At 41.1% G+C, this 21,725-nt stretch overlaps 1 protein-coding gene across 1 annotated transcript; it reads right to left on the reverse strand.

The window, feature by feature from the left end:
* Window positions 1-9,402: 9,402 nt before the first annotated feature.
* Window positions 9,403-10,859, reverse strand: SST (somatostatin). The gene is made up of 2 exons (XM_061167908.1): window positions 10,607-10,859; window positions 9,403-9,764 (listed from the first exon to the last, which is right to left on the reverse strand). Exons 1-2 carry the CDS (start codon window positions 10,742-10,744, stop codon window positions 9,552-9,554), a joined length of 351 nt encoding a protein of 116 aa, XP_061023891.1. The 5' UTR covers window positions 10,745-10,859; the 3' UTR covers window positions 9,403-9,551.
* Between the last annotated feature and the right edge of the window lie 10,866 nt (window positions 10,860-21,725).

Genomic DNA, 21,725 nt, shown 5'->3' on the forward strand with positions numbered 1-21,725 from the left:
CAGTCTCCCTTAGAACCACATGATGGGTACTTACGCTAACTGGGATAAAGGGAATTTAGAAATACCTGCTGAGATTCAGAGTATTCTCTTTATAGACCATTTCTAAAGAAGTAATTTTAGTGAGGCCAAATCTTGATGAGATGAATAAGGACAGAGAGGCAATAAGTAGATGGACTTAATTATATGGATTTTCAAGCGTAGCAAGTTACAATGCAAAAGTTGCCTGGAAACGTGGAAGGAATTCTTTTGGCTGACAGAAAGGGACTATGAGACCAGCAGAATTATTTTGATTTTAGATTTCTTCTTTGGTAAAGACAGATCATTCAGTCTCATAGTACTGAGGAAGTTCTAAAGACATCAACAGCTTCTCTCCCAAACAAAATTGAAAAAATCAAATGTTTCGCAATAGAGAAAAACATAAATAATTTGGATATATTTGTATAATGAAATATTATGCAGAAATTAAAATGACTGAAACATATGAAAGAAATAACTAAGATTATAACTAAGCTACAATGTATAAAGACTGTTAAAGTACAAAGCAATACAATGTATTATTTATGATCATGGAAATGGCAGCCCACTCTAGTATTCTTGCCTGGATAATCCCATGGACAGAGGAGGCTGGCGGGCTATAGTCCATAGGGTCCCAAAGAGTTGGACTTGACTGAGCAAGTGAGCACATACAGGCTTGTATAGTAAAAGTATAAAATCATGGACAGGAAGAATATACATTAAATTCATAAGAGTGCTTGGCTCCAACAGAAGAGAGAGAACATACCTGATGATGAGATAAAAAGAGACTTCCATTTTATCTGTGAATTTATTTGAGAAATATTTTGGTATGAAATATACAAATTTGAAAATTAAATATCGCATTCACCATGGTGACTTTCCTGTTACCACCTAAGCTTCATATTTTTTCCTTTATTGTCACAAAACAATGATTCTCAAAATGTAGTGTGCATCAGAATCTCTTATCTCAGATGACCCCAAAAACAGTCTTAAGTTTCACTGTGATTGGTCATGTGTCCAAGTCATCAACCCAATGCTATCACCAGGGGATGATATATTCTGAATGGCTTAATCCATTCCAGTCTCCATCCTGGACTAGAAGTGGAGTCATTCCCATTTCCACATGGCTGAGCATGCACAGAAGATGGATTACAAAAGGTAACTCGGGGTGTTGCTCTCCAAGAGATGAGTGTTAGACAAGAACCGAGAAGAGGAGGAAGAAGAAGGCAGCAGCAACACCACCAGAAATCTGTCCATTGAAACCATCCACAATAGGAGATCCATGAATAAGTGTTTTCATAAATCATATAAGAAAAAGAGCATGAGAGCCAGGAGGTTCCAGAAGATTTCTTGAAGGCTATAGAACTTGAGCCCTCTTACTTATGAGTCCATCATGCGAACACATGCATAATAACAAGTAAAAAGGAGGGTGAAGAAGATTGTTGGTGATTAGTTTAGTAGAATCATCATCTTTCATCCCTGTGTTTGGGGAGATTGTAGATGGAAAAATGAGGAAGAAAGATCTAGGAAGAAAGTCCTAGTTAAATTCATAAATCTTGAGTCTCATAATATGCCTTTTGCAGTCAAATAAATCCTTCCAGGGTATAGCAATTCTAGGGTAGCTTAATGTTTTTTTCATAGAGTGTGCCATTTGACCTTAATGTAGCATTGGAAATGAAAATGTACTTTTACACATTTTTTATACAGGAAAGATAGAATTAAACAGCCATTAACTGGGAACACATTATCTTTCTTAACTATTTGAACCTTATTTTAAAAGCTTGAATTTCTTTGAAATATTATTAATTTTAATGAACTATTTAATCTCTAGATAACAATTTCACCATCTTAATGGGCCATATTCCAGAGACACGTGAAGCTAATAGGAATGAGGTGGCCACCTACATGACCTAGAATATTTATCTGAGACCTTGAGGGATGTATCAGCTTCAGTGGTATAAAAGGCTACTTAGTAACAGCTTGTCTCATTTATAAGTCTCAATGAAAATTTTCAGGTCTCTGTATCCCAGTTTTAGGCCAGCTTTTCACAGGATATACCTGCAAGGCCAGAGGAAAGAATATACAACCACTACCCAGGGTTAAGTGAGGCAGATGTCATGACCTGTAGACTAAAGAAGGACTGATGGATTTGTAATTACCTCAAGTGAAAAATTCCCGCAGCCTGGGTAGTACTAAAATTTGTGTGTGTGAGACTGAGTGGAAAAAAGATGTGCTTAAAGTCTAGAGCTATTAATTTTGTTTGTTTGTTTATTCATTCCTTTAGCAAAACTAAGACTATGAAATGAAACATGTGGAAAAACAAATTACGAGGAGTTCCTTGGAAATAGTGCTCCTAATGAAGTAACAGAATAAAACCCCTATCCCAGAGCCTAGATCCATTTTTCCTCTGACAACAAAAGAGTAGTAATGCCCATTTGTGTATGTATAGAAGGGCAAATTAAGATGATCTGAAGCTGATCTGCTCTTAATTTGCCCAGCAAGTTATAGTTTCCCTTTAATTCACCTCTTTCCCCTAAAATACTCTGGGAAGAGCCCTAGATTGGAAATCAGACACCTATTTCCAGCTCCATCACTCACTAGTTAGTGACATCTTGGGCAAGCTATATAATCTCTCTTTCCCTCAAGCTCTTCATATATAAGAGGAATATAAACACTTTTCAAGCTAACCTAGATTATATTGCAAAAGTGTGTATTATATCATATAAATTATATATTATAATTTATTCATCCCACCAAGGGTAAAATCACTTTGACTTTCAAACCATAATTTAAAACTAATGAGGAGAATAATTTATAGAGAAAAAAGCAAGGAAGCTACTGCACCTCTTTTTATCCCTAGCACTCTAGATGGTTTGTGTGTGTTCAGTTGTGTCCAACTCTTTGCAACCCCTTGGACTGTGGCCCACCATGCTCCTCGATCCAAGTGATTTTCCAGGCAAGAATACTGGAGTGGGTTGCCATTTCCTTCTCCAGGGGATCTTCCCAACCTAGGGATCGAATCTGGGTCTCCCACATTGCAGGCAGACACTTTACCATCTGAGCCACCAGGGAAGCCCAACAGTCTAGACAAACCTCCATTATAGCATTTGCTCATTTTTAAGAAATATGTCGGTTCCCTGAAAGCATGCCATACAAACTTTTTTCCCTAGTGTCCAGCAAGTCCTTGACCCTGAGGCACACATGCTAGGTAACAAGAAACTGAACACCTAGAATTAAGGCACTCATTCTCATTTACTGCAGAAGCAGAGGTCACTGAAGTGTCTCCTCCTGGGTCCCATGGATGTGTATCAGAACGTCTTTGAAGACCACCTTCCCAGGCACATCCCTGTCTCCTGGCTACCAGTCTATCCACCACCTGCTGGGGAAGGACTTAGTCTAAGTCCTTTGCTTCTTGGGTCTGTCTTTGCTTCTTGTGTCTAATTTAGTCAAAGACTGTCTCCCTTGAATTTCCTTTTTCTTCATCCATACCTTTTCCATTTCTTCCTAACATTTTTTCTATAACTACGGGAAGCTATTTTGTATCGACTGTCTTATTTTCTTCTCAGATGCAGACCAGTTGTTTGGGGGAAGGTGAAGAAGTTCCAGGGACAAAATCAACATTCACTAATGGAATACAACAATTAATGGAACTAATGGAACACAACAATTATCTAGAAGGTCAGATTCCTTGAGGGACAGTGTAGGAAAATCATCAAAATAACCCTGAGGTGTAAGAGGGGGAACTTTGACTTTGTTCAGACTCGACATCAACTTACTGCATATCCTGGGCAGTATCTCCATATGTCAGCCTCCAGTAAAATGAGTGCTGAAGAAGAGATAATCTCAGGGCTCTTTTTATGTCTACTATTCAGAATTGAAGGTATATTTTTGTGTCATCACAAAACAAAATTATCTCTTTATTGGAGAATAGTTTGAGCCAAGGCCAAAAAACTGGTCCTATATTAGGACCAAGTGTGAATTAGCATGATCTTAAAATAAACAAATGTTATAAAACTGCTAAAGAATCTGATTCTCTATAACTGTGAGTCCATAGCCGGTGGACAGTTAAGCAAGCCCTATTTGAGGAACTCTCTAAAATGTTTAAAGAATACTGGACTAATTTCAGCATGCAAAATGAGTGAGTCTGCTAGTCACATACCTCAGTGGTTATTAAAGTTATAACCACGTGCTGTGTCTTTCTGGAGTCACACCAGCATCATGTACACTAACCACTAATGCCATTTTCCTATGCTACTCTTAAGAAAAAATGTCATTGCCTAGTAATAGAGATTTGTTTCACATGAGACAAGCTCAGGGATCATTCATTTATTCTTCAATGAACACTGAGAACCTGCTACATGCAATGCCTGATTTCACCTTGCATGTGAATCTGACATATATTTAGTCATTGGATGTTCATACACAAATGCTTTCTAATGTATACTCATGTAACTATTAATATAAAAAATGGGTTAAAGTGATAGGTAAACATCTTGGAAGAGATGCAGATTAATAGTCAGAGAAGGGAAATATCCCAATTGAGGGCTCAAAGCAAGACTTTTATGGAACAAGAAGCATATAAAACAAGTCTTAAAGGCTGGCTTAGATTCAGGCCTGCAAAAATGACAGGAAATAGCAAAAGCAAAGGAAGAAAGGCTAGAAAACACAGCACATGTGATAAGAGAAATAACACCAATTGTGACATCTAACTTACCAAGTGTTTACTACATGCTAAGAACTATAAACACACGGTCTTGCCAAATCTTCATTACTCTAAGGGATTGATTTTATTAGTATTCCTGTTTTCAAATGGGGAAACTTGAGGCCCAGAAAACAAGAGCACCTTGCCCAAGCTCTCCCATTAAAAGAAATAGTAGATAGTTTAGGTCTGCTGAAGCCTGTGGTTGTGTTAAGAGGAAGAAAAATATAATCTGAGAGATTCATTGTGGTTAGATGATAAACAAGCTAGAATATTAGACTCTTCTAGTGAATAAAACTTAAGAGAAACACAAATGAACTAAATGAGAAGTAAAATGTAAAGCCTTCTATATATTAAAACAAACAAACAAACTATGCTCCGTATCTTGATTAAAATGACCAAAAATCAGTACTCCCTTAACTCTTTTGTCAATATCAAAGCACAAAAAGGCAGACATATCTGGAAGGGATATGACTACCTTTGCCAGTATGACCTCCTACTTAAAAAAAAAAGTATTTATTTGTTTGGCTGTGGCATGTGGGGTCTTCATTGTGTCACATGAGATCTTTCATTGCAATGCAATAACTCTCTAGCTGCAGCACACTGGCCCAGTTGTTTCAGGAAATATGGGATCCTAGTTCCTAACCCGGAGATCAAATCCATGCCTCCCATAATGCAAGATGGATTCTCAACCACTGGAACACCAGGAAAGTACCTACGACTTTCTGCTTTTGCAGGTGACAAAACTGAGACTGAAAGGCATCTGACTCTGATTAAATGTTCATTCAATTTAATCTTTAAATAAAGAATAAATAGAATAGATATAGATATGTGGGTACATAGCTATATAATTATTACTAATTATTTCCATACTACTGTTGGGAATGGACAACTAAAGATGATACTAAAAACTTAAAATCTCCTGGCACACTATGGAAAACAGTGTGGAGATTTCTTAAAAAACTGGAAATAGAACTGCCATATGACCCAGCAATCCCACTTCTGGGCATACACACTGAGGAAACCAGATCTGAAAGAGACACGTGCACCCCAATGTTCATTGCAGCACTGTTTATAATAGCCAAGACATGGAAGCAACCTAGATGCCCATCAGCAGATGAATGGATAAGGAAGCTGTGGTACATATACACCATGGAATATTACTCAGCTGTTAAAAAGAATTCATCTGAATCAGTTCTAATGAGATGGATGAAACTGGAGCCCATTATACAGAGTGAAGTAAGCCAGAGAGATAAAGAACATTACAGCATACTAACACATATATATGGAATTTAGAAAGATGGTAATGATAACCCTATAGTCAAAACAGAAAAAGAGACACAGAAGTACAGAACAGACTTTTGAACTCTGTGGGAAAAGGTGAGGGTGGGATGTTTTGAAAGAACAGCATGTATATTATCTATAGTGAAACAGATCACCAGCCCAGGTGGGATGCATGAGACAAGTGCTCGGGCCTGGTGCACTGGGAAGACCCAGAGGAATCGGTTGGAGAGGGAGGTGGGAGGGGGGATCAGGATGGGGAATACATGTAACTCCATGGCTGATTCATGTCAATGTATGACAAAACCCACTGAAATGTTGTGAAGTAATTAGCCTCCAACTAAAAAAAAAAAAAATCTCCTGGCACTCATAGAATCTATGCACTGCTCAGAAAACAATTAAGTCGTGTTCTCTTATGGGCTTTAATCATAGTAATGTGATTATATCACTCTACTGAGTTGTGAACCATGAACTTCCAGATGTTCAAGCTGGATTTAGAAAAGGTAGAGTAACCAGAGATCAAATTTTCAACATCTATTGGGTCACTGGAAAAGGAAGAGAGTTTGAGAAAAACATCTACTTCTGCTTTGTTGACTATGCCAAACCCTTTGACTGTGAGGATCACAACAAACTGTGGAAAATTCTGAAAGAGATGGGAACACCAGACAACCTGACCTGCTTCCTGAGAAATCTGTATGCAGGTCAAGAAGCAACAGTTAGAACTGGACATGGAACAACAGACTGTTTCCAAATAGGGAAAGGAGTACGTCAAGGCTGTATGTTGTCATCCTGCTTGTTTAACTTATATGCGGAGTACATGTGAAATGCCAGGCTGGATGAAGCACAAGCTGGAACCAAGATTGCTGGGAGAAGTATCAATAACTTCAAATATGCAGGTGAAACCACCCTTATGGCAGAAATCAAAGAAGAACTAGAGAGCCTCTTGATGAAAGTGAAAGAGGAGAGTGAAAAATCTGGCTTAAAACTCAAGCTCCAGAAAACTAAGATCATGGCCTCTTGTCCCATCACTTTGTAGCAAATAGATGGGGAAACAAAGGAAACAGTGAGAGACTTTATTTTCTTGGACTGCAAAATCACTGGAGATGGTGACTGCAGCCATGAAATTAAAAGACACTTGCTCCTTGGAAGAAAAGTTATGACCAACCTAGACAGCATATTCAAAAGCAGAGACATTACTTTGCCAACAAAGGTCCATCTAGTCAAAGCTATGGGTTTTCCAGTAGTCATGTATGGATGTGAGAGTTGGACTATAAGGAAAGCTGAGCACCAAAGAATTGATGCTTTTGAACTGTAGTGTTGGAGAAGATTCTTGAAAGTCTCTTGGACTGCAAGGAAATCCAATCAATTCTAAAGGAAATCAGTCCTGAATATTCATTTGAAAGACTGATGCTGAAGCTGAAACTCCAATACTGTGGCCACCTGATAAGAAGAACTGACTCATTTGAAAAGACCCTGATGCTGGGAAAGATTGAAGGCAGGAGGAGAAGGGGACAACAAAGGATGAGATAGTTAGATGGCGTCACTGACATGAGGGACATGAGTTTGAGTAAGCTCTGGGAGTTGGTGATGGACAGGGAAGCTTGGCATGCTGCAGTCCATGGGGTCACAAAGAGTCGGACATGACTGAGCAACTGAATTGAACTGAAATGAGTTGGTTGGTAACCAAACAAACATAATGTATTTAACACAGACAGATCCCCACTAAGTGGGCACATTAATTCCCTCCTCAAGTTCTTGTAAATAAAAGGTGCACCAGTACCTGGAAGGATGTTCTGTTTTCACAGAGACTAATAAAGTGGCTTAGATTTCTCATTCGATCAGCTGTTTAGGAATTAACTTCCACTAAGTAATGTTCATTAATATATTAAAAATGTGTATTATCTAACATAAATATTTTCTATAAAATAAAAAATTCCTCTTAGATGTTTATATGCTCCCACTAGTAAGTTTGTACTCCATAGATGTATACTGATTTTTATGCATTTATTGCACTTCAGTAAATAATCTGCCTGCAATGCAAGAGACCCAGGTTCAGTCCATAGGTCAGGAAGATCCCCTTGAGATGGAAATGGCTATCCACTCCAGTATTCTTGCCTAGATAATTCCATAGATAGAGGAGCCAGGCAAACTGCAGTCCATGGGTTGCAAAGAGTCAGACACGACTGAGCAACTATCACACTTTATGTGTTTATATTTAGTTTCTTCTTTTAGCAGTTATTTTGAAATACAGTTGATAGTTAAAACACACATCCCCAAAGGGGCACCTTTTTAAGGTCTCTGTGAGTTAAATCAGCAATGTTTTTATCTGTCTTGAGCAATACCACTTAGCATGTTGCATGCTCAGTTGTTCAGTCGTGTCTGAATACTTGTGACCCCATGAACTGTAGGCCACCCAGCTCCTCTGTCCATAGGATTTCCCAAGCAAGAATACTGAAGTGGGTTGTCATTTCCTCCTCCAGGGGATCTTCCCAACCCAGAGATCAAACCTGCACCTCCTGCATTGGCAGGCAGATTCTTTACTACTATGTCACCTGGGAAGACCCTCTTAGTTTATTATAGTGTTGATAATAATAGTTAGTGTATACTGAATATTTTTTATTATCGTTTGCACTTTTATTTTACTTTCACTTTGATAAAATCAAAAGAAAATCTGAGATCTCTCCTCTTATTCTGTGATTATGATATTGTACTCCAATACCTTTAAGAGTGTAACAGTCACTGAGGTGACCCAGCACGTGTGTTTCTTGAAACCCATAGCTTTCATGTTGGAATCTTATAATTAAACTAATATTTCCCTTGAGGAAAAAAATTAGCTTACTTTTAAAACAGAAGCAGCCAGTTAACCTTGTTCAGTTACAAACATTTTAAAGCAATGTTTTTCTCTAGATAAATGTTCACAAATTATAAATACATTTTAAAAGCTCAAAACTTTATTTTAGCTATTTAAACCAGCTTCTTTCCTCCAACTTCTAAGTGATTTATCCCTTTCAATTTTAATATATTATTTATTTTACATATCAGCCTGGTGGTTAGTTGGATATTTCACCCTGCTAATTAATTAATTAGCATTAATACTAATATTCATTTCTACATATAATTTTAAGTGTATTTAAAATGTAATACATCTTTGTGGCAGCCCCTTCCAATAATTATCACTGGATTAAAATTAGAATTCGTAAAATCATTTGAAATTATTTATGTTTAAAATAACTCAAATTATCAGAGTTACCAACTAAAACATAATTTTTATTACCACAGGGAATTTTATACACTATATCTGTGAGATTTGGAGCATATATATCATATAACTTGACTGAAATCACAAATTAAGTCATTTATCATTGAATAGAAATATTTAAGTCAATAAGAAACCAAAGTCTTATTTTTCATAATTTCACCATAATTTTATTTTGTATTTACAGCCTTCAATTTCTAACACAAGGGTCTTACTGAGGATTGGAGGGATTAGGGAGGTGAGATTGGGTTTGGAGAAGAGGAATCAGAGGTTTTATATGGGCAACAATCATTAATAAAGTTAACAGGATGTGAAAGTCTTCCAGAAGAAATTCTTGCAGCCAGCTTTGCGTTCTCGGGGTGCCATGGCCGGGTTTGAGTTAGCAGATCTCTGCAGCTCCAGCCTCATTTCATCCTGCTCAGCAGCCTGGGACAAATCTTCAGGCTCCAGGGCATCGTTCTCTGTCTGGTTGGGTTCAGACAGCAGCTCTGCCAAGAAGTACTTGGCCAGTTCCTGTATGGGGTGGAAGGAAGACAGAAAGAAAGAGGATGAAAATTAGGATGGTGAAGAAGAAAAGACAGAAAAGCTTGGTTTGAAATGCAGGTTTAACCACAACCAAACCCCAATTTTCCCAGCTGTGGACTTTTTGTGACACTTAAAATCAGTTATGGATGTAAAAAATCAAGGGCTGTTGCTACAACCACCAAGTTACACAAAGAAGCTTTAAAAACTCAAATGTTTGGGCGAGTTTTCTGCTTCTGTAGGTTTAAAACACACACAAAGAAGGAAATAGATCGTTAGTTTTGCAAAGGTGAAACATAAGCCAACAGTTTAATTCAATGTCCATATCATGAGCTACAAACTAGAATTGTTCTTACCGCTTTTGCTAAGTCACCTGTTGGGGAATGAGACCTTTCACAACCGTAAACATGTTATGTTCTGGCTGTACAGTGCCCTTTCGCCCCCAGTCCCGCTGCATGGGAGGGAGGTACTGCCTAGCTGCTTCAGAGGTCCGCGCTTTCAGCACCTGGGTCAGCACCTCCCGCGGTCAGCACCCGGGAGAGATGCCATTACCCCTTCGAGCTCAGTTAACCAAGGTCTTGGAATTGTCTCGAATGCCAAAGAACTCACCTGAACTGTGACCTACTGCGCTGATCGGGAAAGAAAAAAAAAAAAAAGGTAAAAAGGTATTCTGGACTTTGAAAGTTTTCCCGAGAGTTATGGTGGCTAAGGGACCCAAAAACGCACCGGCACTTTGGGAGCACCTCAAATTCACCCAAGGGAGCAGGGGCAAGGCTTGGGAAGGTTAGGGGATTCGGGTGAGGGGAAGGAAGACGTCGAGGGAGTCTCCTTACCTGCTTGCCAGCGGCAGCAGCCAGGGATTTCTGCAGAAACTGACGGAGTCGGGGATCCGAGGGCGCGCCGGTGACGCCGCCAAGAGCCAGGACGATGGAGAGGGCGGCCAGCGCGCACTGGAGGCGGCAAGACAGCATCTCGGCGGCGGCGGCGAAGCCGAGCTAGAGTGCGGTTGGTCAAACTCTAGGAGCTGATCGCAGGCAGCAGCGAAGGCTGGAACCTTGCCTCTCCTAAGGCGGCTTGTGTGCTCTCCTCCGACTCCCCCTTTTTAAACTCTCTCTCTGACGTCAGACGAGGAGGCGCCCCCAGATCTCACCAGCGCTTTTACGCACCATTACCCTCGTGAAATCAATCACAGAAGTGAGAGGAGGCTGCACAATCTAAAGTAGCTTATTTAAAAAAAAATAAATCCTGTCCATGCACAGGCCCACGCGATTCCACCCAGGCCGCTCCATCTACACAATTTTTTATATTCACTCAGTGCTATGCACATACACATTCCATAGATGAACTCACACATGTGCACATTCAGCTACACACACTCAAACACTCAGCCTCTGCAGAAGCAAATGTGCCATCACACCTAGCTGCATGCCCGTAAATATACCAGACAACTCTATCCATCATCATACTCAAACACTTTAGGAGAAGCAAATGCAAGAGTATGCAAGTGTAACAAGTGGAGACTGCCAAGAGCATTCCTTGTGACAATGAATGTCAGAGCATTCCTCTAAGAACAGACTTGAAAATGGAATGTGGATTTTAGAAAGATTGAATTCTCTTTCTCCGTTATCTCTGTGAAAAGTCTTGTAGATTAAGAAGTCATGGGGCTCTAAAAGAACTTCACTTCTTATAATGGAGAAGATAGTACCTTAAGTTCACCCACTATCCCTCTTTTTCAGCAGCTGAAAGACTTTGAGTCTACCTGCCTTTCCACTGTGACCCTCCCCTGCAAAAAATGCTAAAGCAAAAAAAGAAAAATTGATTTCATTTTTGTCCTTGATACTTGGAACTAGAAAGAAGTCTCAGAAACCATCTACTAAACCCCAGAGTTTGAGTCATTGAGCCTAGAAATGGGCAATGAAATTCTCTGACTCACTTAGTGCACAGCTGGGGCCAGGACGAGCCCTCCACACTTTAAGGCCAGGGTTCCTTTCACTCAACTCTGAGTTTCCTAATAGGTTCCTGACTAGTAGTAGCAGTTTTAGGTCAGCGGCTCCCAGTCTGGACATACAGAAGTCCAAGAAGCCCCTCAACACATGTGACCATTATTGTATGTTTCTGTGCAAGAACAGCATTGAGAGTACTCTCTGCTCCTCTCACAAATAAAAAGGAAGTTTGAGAAATGCTGGTCTAATTCTAGCTGTGGTCTGGTTAGATTTTTGCTGTCCTGATCAGAGTTCTGGCAGCTTTTTTCCTTTTTTTTTTCTCCATGAAATAATTCCTTATCAGGGAAGGGCCAGATGAACCCTGCAGGCTCTTCTGGGACTTGCAGTTTATAAGCTCCAAGCTCATAAAAGCTAAAATAAATTACTGTATCTCTAGAAACCAAGTGAAGCAGAGAACATGACTAACCCTGTCTCCAGCCAGGCATCACATACGTATTCTCTATACTAGACAAAGACAGCGTTAAGAGGCAGGAGGGACTGGGAGGTGTACTGAATGGCTTGATTAGTTGTCACCTTTTCCTTTTGTATCTGCAAGCAAAGAGAAGGTGTGCCAAAGTTTCCAGGGCTTGGTGAGTCCAGACAAGGCTAAGCACAAGTAAGGCATTAAAGTCTTATCTCACAAAAGGAGATAAGCTTTTGAATGCAGTTTTTGGCCTTCTTACAACGCTGAATATTTATTGCAAGGACTGATACTGAAGCTGAAGCTCCAATACTTCGGCTACCTGATGCAAAGAGCTGACTCATTGGAAAAGACCCTGATGCTGGGAAAGATTGAAGGCAAAAGTAAAAGGAGGCCACAGAGGATGAAATCATTGGTTAGCATCACTGACTCAATGGACATGAGTTTGAGCAAACTCCAGGAGAGAGTGAAAGACAGGGAAACCTGGAGTGCTGCAGTCCATAGAGTCTCAAAGAGTCAGACATTAATGTCTTCCTCTCTTAAGGTCCTCTTACCATTTCTTCCTCTTTCCTTCTTAGCACTTTCTCTTAAAAAATGTTTATGATCTTTAGTGGTTTAAGTAGTCACTTCAGATCAGTAAGTCTGGGTTACTTTTCTCATATCCTTGCTGAAGTGTTGAGTCTGTGGATAAGATGACTTCTGGGTTTTTTGTTTTGATTAGTTTTATAATCCTTAAATTATTAGAAGTCTAGAAGCCACTTAAGAAAGAAGAAGAACCAAGACAAAAGGGGATGCAAATTCTTCCTTAAGTCCCCCACTCATGACCAAATTTTGCATAAAGTTTAATTTAGCACAAAGACACTTGAAACTTCCCCAAGCAGAGCTCTTTACAGCCAAATTCCCAAAGGCCTCACTCCTAAGTTCCAAAGGCTGGGAGGGGGAGACTCTTTGTGTTTGTACTGAGGACCCCACTTCCTTGATCACCAGAAATGATTCCTCTCATCCTTATTCAGCCTTCTGTTGTTCACCAAGTACTTTCTCACCCAGTATGTCAGGGCACGCTAGCCCCATCTCACAGAGGAGTCCCTGAGAGCACAAGTGCCTTGCAAACAGGCACAGAGGCAGGAAGTGGCAAAGTCACTTCCCTGCTCCCCTGACTCAGAAATGTTTGCAGCCAGGATACAACTACTTTGAGGGAGGCATCCAGGACTCTTTCAGGTGCTACTCTCCAGCCAGGATCTCATTTCCCACTTCCCTGTGAAATGTGCATTAGGGGGAGACCACCTGTCAATATGAGAAGCAAAACTCATTTTAATAAGAGACAAGAAAATCTGTGAGCACTCAGATGTTCAATATTAAGCAGTGCAGGGAGGCAGAGAGTAACTGCACTTGGAGTCCAGAGACCTGGGTTCCGGTTCTGCTGCTGTCCAGCTGCGGGCTTCTTCTCTGGGCCTTAGTTTCCTTATCTGCAAAACAGAAGGGTTGATAGGTAGTCTTTGTGAGTCTTTCTAGCCCTGACCATCAACATGCTTAAGTCTGAGAAAAGTAAGAGGCAAACTAGAGCATACTGTACCATGCTGTTCCTTTCTCAACTTGAGAACTTCATATTGGAAAAGGAGCTGTCTTTTATGTAATATGAGGGGGGAAGCCAGATGCAGTGGGCATTTCACAGGCCTATAAGAAGGAAAATTAGCTCTTGCATCTTGCTTCTGCTACTGACCTGCCCCTTCCCACCTGCACCTCAGTTTCTCCATCTGGAAAATTGATTTAGTCCAATTCTTTCTACAAATAAGTGCCAAGAATCTGCTCTGCTTGAGAGGTTTTATGATACTTTAGTAGTGAACTATATAGACAAAGTCCTAGTGAGAAAAACAAACAGAAAACTTATCAATTAATTAGCATATGTTCAAATTGATTAAAATTAAAACAAGACAGACAGGGGTCAGATCATGTAGAGCCTTGAAGATCATGGTAAGAAAACCATTGGAGGATTTTGAGCAAGGGATTGACCTAATTTGATTTTTTTTTTTTTTTAAGTAATTCCTTCTGCTGAAGTAAAGAATTAACTGTAGAACAGCAGAGTCAAGGAGATGACTTAGGAGTCTAAGAACCATTTAAAAGAAAAGAGGAGCCAAGATGAAAGGGACACATTCTCCCTTAAATACCCAAGCCAGTTATCCTGGCATAAAGTCATTTCATACCTCCAACATGAACCTTCTGTAGCCAACCCCCAGGGCTTCTTTCTACAGAAGGGAAGATGGTTTGTGCTTGTTTTGGGGACCTTACTGCCCAGACGAGTTCAGACAAGAGAAGATGGTTTATGGGCAAGAGGGACAGCTATGAAGGAGCTGAGCACTGGTTAGGTTTGGAGTTTATTTTGAAATAGAGTTGACAAGACATGCTGAAGGTTTGTTTGGATCTCGAGTTAAGGAAATGAGAATAATTGGTAACAAGTGATCTAGACATTCCCTAAAATGTTTTCAAGTTCCACAAATTCCTGAGAGTACAGAAAATGGATTTCTGACAAAATCTCCTCTTGGACACTTTATAAGTGAAAAACCATTTTATTTCTCAGTCAAAAGAGAGTGAGAATTACAGGTGGTGGGGAGAAGCAAGATGGAATAGTGGAAAAGTCCTGGCCTGGATGTCTGAGGTCTTAGATGTAAGTCTTCAGTTTTCTCTTGCTTAAAATGGGCCTGATAATCCTTGCTTTTGCTAAAACATGATTTGAGATCCAGGTCAGACAGTGTAAGTGACAGTGCTTAGTTACCCATAAGATATGATGAAAAGATAAAGTCCTGTTTTTGTTGTTGCTGCCCAGAGGGAGACCGTCAGCCAGCACCGAGGGGTGATATTCAATAAGTCAACCTTTGAAAGCTGGAGTGTTCTCAATGGTGCTCTGACCTGGCTAGACAGTCAGGCCTTCCTCTGGGGACACCCATCTGATGGTCCAGAAAGATCTCTCAAGAAATGCAGTAGACTGGTGCTGAAATCCATCTATTAGAATTAGTCTATGAGCATCAGACTCTGAAAATAGTCTCTTCTCTCATGTACTTTTCCTTGAAGGTATAGCACCTTAAAACTTCACAGTTATTAACACTTTAATATGAATTTATATGTTGAATTATTTTCTTGCTTAGAGCTGCCTAAAGGACAGTTTTGACTTAGGTAAAGCTGGGAGATCAACTTGGAGTGGGTAATTCATCTTGTAGAGGGCAGACTTATTGGGAAGTGTTGTTGGGGATGCAGGCAGGCTATAGGGAGCACATAGACTCCTTTTGCCCAGGGGCAAGTGTGCTTGGGTGAGAATACCCTCAGGACCTTTCCTTCTAGACCAATCCTACCACCATGGGGCATGAAAATAAGAACTTGTGATTCTCTAAGGACTTCTATGAAGCTAGATTTCAGCTGGAAAAGTGCCAGCTCATGCCCCTGAAATTGCTGGTGGCAGAAGAGCCAGATTTTTCTACCAAGTTGGCTTTCACTAACTTCCACAAGGAGCGTCCCTGGGAGCTCACAAGATAAAGAAAACTGCCTGTAATGTAGGAAACCTGGGTTCAATCCCTGGATCAGGAAGATTCCCTGGAGAAGGGAATGACTACCCACTTCAGTATCTTGCCTGGAGAGGGATCTGGCAGGTTATAGTCCATGGGGTTGCAAGATTCTGACATGACTGAGTGACTAACACTTTCACTGTCTTGCCTAAAGTGATTGCATTAGACAAGAAGAGTGAAGGGGTCACTAATTGAAGCCCAGGGGTAGATTTTTTCATGGGTGGGTGAGTGGTGACAGCTCAGGTCTGGTCTCCTGTAGTACTCTCCTACCTGGTCTCTATCCCATCACTTTCCAGCTCAGAAGCCCTCAGTGATTCCCTCATGCCGATTAGTTCAAATGCAAACACGTCAGCCTGGCGGTCATGTTTCCTCAGACCCTAACTAGTCTGGTCAGTCTCGCTCCTTGTCACTCCTCACCTCCCAACCTTCCCATTGACCCCAACCACCTGCTCTCCCCTGCACACACCCTGTCTCCTGCATCCATTACTGTGTGCATGCTTCTCCACCACTTGGAATACCTTGGATCCATCTCTGACTGTTAACATCATGTGGCTTATTTTAAGACAAGAATGTATCACTTAGAATCAATATGGCCCCCTCCTGCCCCCAAGGGTGCATCTTTTGCACATCTCCTCTAGTAGAGACCATGTTAGATCACTGTATTTCTGTTCCCTGAGTGTCTGTATGTCTCATCCATGAGCCTAGATTCACCGGGGAACAGATCCACCGGGGGCAGAAATTTTGTTTTGGTCATATTTGCATTTTCCTCAGAGACCATAAAAATGTGAAGCATAGTTACTGAAAAATGTTGATTGAGTGGAAGACAGATTTCTTCTTCTTATATGTGAGGTCTCTGTGAATTCTGTAGCTAGAACGAACCTTAAGTGAACCTCGGGTAACTGAGGACTATCTCACTTGACCCCCAACCCTAGGTAGCTAATACTTTCAGGAACACATATCCATTGATTTCTTAGTCATCTCTGAGCTTCAGCAAAGAAAAACCCCTAATTGCTGTTCAATGTAACTTTTCCTTAGAACTAACTGAAGTTGTCGTACGAATGTGCTAGAATACTCATTGGAAAGATATAGGACTTCACTGGAAGGTTTAGAGAGGACTCATCCACCAATCACAGAGGAAACCATATAAGTGCCCAGCACACAATAGAAGAGAGTAGCACAGTTGCCTCACCTCTGCTTATTGTTTAACATTTGATTGTGTGTTAATATCAACCAAGCAAGGGCATGGAGACCTCAGGTTTCATAGTCAATGCATAGCTGGGCTGATGCGGAGCCCTTTCTGCCACCCCAACATTTCCTCTCACTTTGAGAGAGAGAGAGATAGAAGGACACATTGCCCCTAATTATGCTCCCAGATTCCTTGCTCTTTGTGAGTTCACTAGTGTCCCCAGTAGTATCCCTCTTGTTGATCTATGACTTCTGCGCAGGGCTCCCCAGTGAAATGAAATTGAGCTGTGCTCTGCCCCCGGCTGTGCCACCCAGAGGATGTCTCCCAGTTCTCTTCACCTGTATTCCTCCTAAAACCTAGGTGCTGAATTTCAGGTCTTCCATGAGCCTTCCCAGTGTAGTTGTCAGGGGAGTCTATGTCTTGACAAGCTGGGTCTGAGAAAGGAGAGACCGGAAACCAGCTGCCCTGTCCCTGGAACAGTATACAATAGATGGTGAAGTTCTTCTTCAGTGTGAACCACCACCCCCACCTTGAAATGGCATGACAGGGGTATATGAACGCAGAAATGCCCCCATGGAGTGAAAGCATTCCTGCAGACTGGTCCAGTTTCCCCCACTCAAGCTGCGAGTATTCATCTAGACTAGTGGATCTTAACTTTGGCTTCATACCAGGATTGCCTGGGAAACATTTTAAAAGCACAGACAGATGCCTAGGACTCAACTGCAAAATTCTGACTCCTAGACCTGTATCTTTTGAGAGGTGAATTGTGGTCTGCAACCAGAATGACGGAGGAAATGATGGAGTCACCAACCACTGCCCACCACCACTCCCCTCTCGTCTCATCCCTTCCTGCTCTTTCTCTCTCCTCTCTTTCTCCTCTTCCCCACCTTTGACCTGGCGACACACAAGCACAATGGGCTTGGCTTGACCCCATCAGGAACAAAGCTCCTATTTCACCGACTTTCCTGGCACAGCCCCAAGAATTGAGGGCAACAGCAGGACCGGAGCCAGAAGTGGACCCATTCACAGACCAGAAGCATCCAGTGCCTCCCCAGTGTTCACACATTGGAAAACTGAAGTCAAGAGAAAGGAAAGGTCTCTCGTAAAACCACACAACTAGTATTAGAGAGTAAGACCTTCTGATTCTCTCAGCTCTGTGTTTTTCTGTGAAGTTTTTTGAACCCCTTCCACCCAAGCAGTCAAAATCATCTGCACTGGCAGTTCCTGTCTTGTTATCTGTGTGTCTCCCCGACAGCCTGAAGCAAAGCCTTATTCCCTGACAGGAGTATGATCCTAGAGAGGAAGCTTTGCGGATTAATGTGTTGGGCCTTCATGCTTTTGCGTCTCCATCCTTTTCTGATTGTGCATTTCCTAATCTCATGATACGATCCAACCTGCTCCTCAAGGCCATGGAGGCGTATGGCTTCAGCTCTGGCCCGGGAAGCTGTTGTTAAACTGAGCTCGCCTGCCCTCTGCTGGCGCCACTGGTAGAATGCAACTTTATCTAAAATGTTCTTTTCATTCCTTCGTTTACTTCCTTCACTAACTTTTTAAAGCACCCACAATACAGAGAACACTCTGCTGGGTGCTAGGATCATAAAGAAGTATTCAGACAAGAATCTCTTTGTTTAAACATTTGATTATTGAACACTCTGTGCTAGACATGGTGCTACTGATTCAGAGATGACCCAAACTCACTGTTTGGCTTTGAAAAGAGGTTGCAATCTAGTAAATTATTCAGATTATTGTCTAAGACCTAGAATCAAACAATTAGCACTAGAGGGAACTTCAGACCCTTTATAATCCATGTTAATCCTGTAGGCTTCCCAAATTAGGTACACAAAATTAGGCTCCCCTTCTCAGGCACAAGGACTCCAGAAGTGGGGGGAGAGGACCTGGGGCAGGAATTCTATTCCATTGAACGGCATTCTGCAACAAAGTTTCATAGAAACAGAAAGTTTAAGGGGGAAACAAAGTTTGAAAACTGCAGTTTCTAATACAAACTGTCTTCTTGACATATAACCTGAATGTCCTCCAACCTCATGAACCTACACTCATAATTGAGGTCAGTTTACAAATAGTCTCAAGCCTTATCACTTTTTGAATCTTCATAGCAGTGAAATCTCACTCACTTTGCAAGGTGCCTTCAAGAAGGTCCCACCTGCACTGAAAATTCCCTCCTGTTCACGTTGTTGCTGGTGTGTTTGGACAGAGTTCCCTTGTCCCCAGGTCACTAGCAATGTTGCGCCCAGAACCAAGGACACATGATTCTTGTGCCCACTGCTCTCCCCATGATGCTGTAAAGTGCCAACCTGGCATCTCTTACACCATCTTTTTCCAACTTTTGACTGCATCTTACATAAGAAATGCATTTTACATTACAGGGCAGTGCATGTACATACCTGCACACAAGTTTCTCATAACAGTACTTAACCTTTACAATTCACTCTGGTATTTTCTATTCTTTCCTAAATTCTTTTTTTCTTTAATGCCAGTTATAACCCATTAAATTAACTATGTGACCCACTACTGAGTCATAAACCAGTTTGAAAGGCTCTGCCTTGGGCCATGGCCCACCTGCCTGCCCTCTGCCTGGACTTGAAACTCCCGGGCTGCATCCCTCCCTCTACTGTGAGACCCTAGTGGGGCGCAAGCCACAGACCCTGCCACTGGGGTGTTGCTGTTCACTTCTCTCCTCTGCTTTCTTTACTTTTCGAGGGTCTCAGTGCTGTTTTCAAGCCAGGGGCCTACACTTGTTAAGCAACTTATATCCCTGCTTTTTGAAGCAGCAGTGTTTACTAACTGGTGAGTTGAATGGTGGCTCCCCAAAAATATGTCCACGTCTTAACCCCATACCCTGTGACTGTAACTTTATTTGGGGGGCGGGGGGAGGTCTTTGCTGATATAATTAAATTACAGATGTCAAGATGAGATCATCCTGGACTATCTGTGTGGGCCCCAAATCCAAAGAGTATACTTACTATTAAAACATAATCATTTAAAGATCACTTAATATTCGTCTAAATCTATATCAGTAATTTATTTCTAACTATCTTGTTCTAAGAGGCTTCGCTGATGGATAAGTGTAAAGAATCCACCTTCCAATGCAGCAGACACAGTTCAATCCCTGGATCAGGAAGACCTCCTAGAGAAGGAAATGTCAACCCAATCCAGTATCCCACAGATAGAGGAGCCTGGAAGGCTACAGTCCATGAGGTCACAAAAGAATTGGACACAACTTTCACTAAACAGCAACAATCTTGTTCTGATGACTATTCAAAGTAGTTTACAAGAGTAGACTTTTAAAATGCAACTTAGAAAGTAGTAATTTGAGGTTCAAGATGGTGAACTCAACCCATGCCCCTATTTTGCAAACCTTTCAAGCATTCCAAATTCCTCACTGACATAAATAAATGTGAAATAGGGAGAGAATGGGGTTTGGCTGATGCATGGGGAGATACACAAAAACAGTCCAAAGTATCAGAGTAAGTGCCTCTCTCTCTCCTATGGACAAAGTTACTACAGGAAACAATAAAATAAACAGAGCAAAATCTCTCTAACTTACAAGATTTGTAAGGCTATTGCATCAATTTTTTATATTACATTAGGCAATACAAAAGGAAGGAAATTTATGTTGATAATGGTTTTTCTTTCTATCTCAGTAAATTCCAGAAGACACTGAAAAAATACATACCAAGTTTTGAGAGGAAAAAAAGATAAAAGATTGTGATAATAAAAATTAAAATTTGACCTATATGTTTATGGAGGATAAGAACAATACAAGGTCAATCATCTACTCTTTCTCTCCCTGAAAATATTACTCACAAACATAAAAAGGAAGAGAATAAATCAGAATAAAGAATTCAAAAGTACAGTGGGCTAGAATAAATATGGTGAGAAGGAGTAAATCTATAACATTTAAGAGTTCAGTTCAGTCACTCTGTCATGTCCAACTCTTCGCGACCCCATGGACTGCAGCACGCCAGGCCTCCCTGTCCATTACCAACTCCCAGAGTTTACTCAGACTCATGTCCATTGAGTCAGTGATGCCACTGAACCATCTCATCCTCTGCCGTCCCCTTCTCCTCCTGCCCTCAATCTTTCTGAGCATCAGGGTCTTTTCAAATGAGTCAGCTTTTTGCATTAGATGGCCAAAGTACTGGAGTTTCAGCTTCAGCATCAGTCCTTCCAATGAACGCCCAGGACTGATCTCCTTTAGGATGGACTGTTGGATCTCCTTGTAGTCCAAGGGACTCTCAAGAGTCTTCTCCACACCACAGTTCAAAAGCATCAATTCTTTGGCGCTCAGCTTTCCTTACAGTTCAACTCTCACATCCATACATGACTACTGGAAAAACCATAGACTTGTCTAGATGGATTTTGTTGGCAAAGTAATGTCTCTGCTTTCAAATATGCTGTCTAGGTTGGTCATAACTTTTCTTCCTAGGAGTAAGCGTTTTTTAATTTATGGCTGCAATCACCATCTGCAGTGATTTTGGAGCCCCCAAAACTAAAGTCTGCCACTGTTTCCACAGTTTCCCCATCTATTTCCCATGAAGTGATGGGACCATATGCCATGATCTTTGTTTTCTGAATGTTGAGCTTTAAGCCAACTTTTTCACTCTCCTCTTTCACTTTCATCAAGAGGCTCTTTAATTCCTCTTCACTTTCTGCCATAAGGGTGGTGTCATCTCCCCATCTGAGGTTATTGATATTTCTCCCAGCAATCTTGATTCCAGCTTATGCTTCATCCAGCCCAGTGCTTCTCATGATGTACTCTGCATATATTTAAGAGTAGATTCTTCTATT

This window comes from Dama dama, chromosome 19 (assembly GCF_033118175.1).
Source record: "Dama dama isolate Ldn47 chromosome 19, ASM3311817v1, whole genome shotgun sequence".
In the NCBI taxonomy this organism is placed as follows: domain Eukaryota; kingdom Metazoa; phylum Chordata; class Mammalia; order Artiodactyla; family Cervidae; genus Dama; species Dama dama.

Bases quoted from the DNA above. Each gene is read 5' to 3' on its own strand.
- SST (XM_061167908.1), bottom strand. From the start codon at position 10,744: ATGCTGTCTTGCCGCCTCCAGTGCGCGCTGGCCGCCCTCTCCATCGTC. The intron at 9,765-10,606 runs GTAAGGAGACTC...CACCCCATACAG, and splicing joins CTGCTGCCGCTGGCAAGCAG to GAACTGGCCAAGTACTTCTT.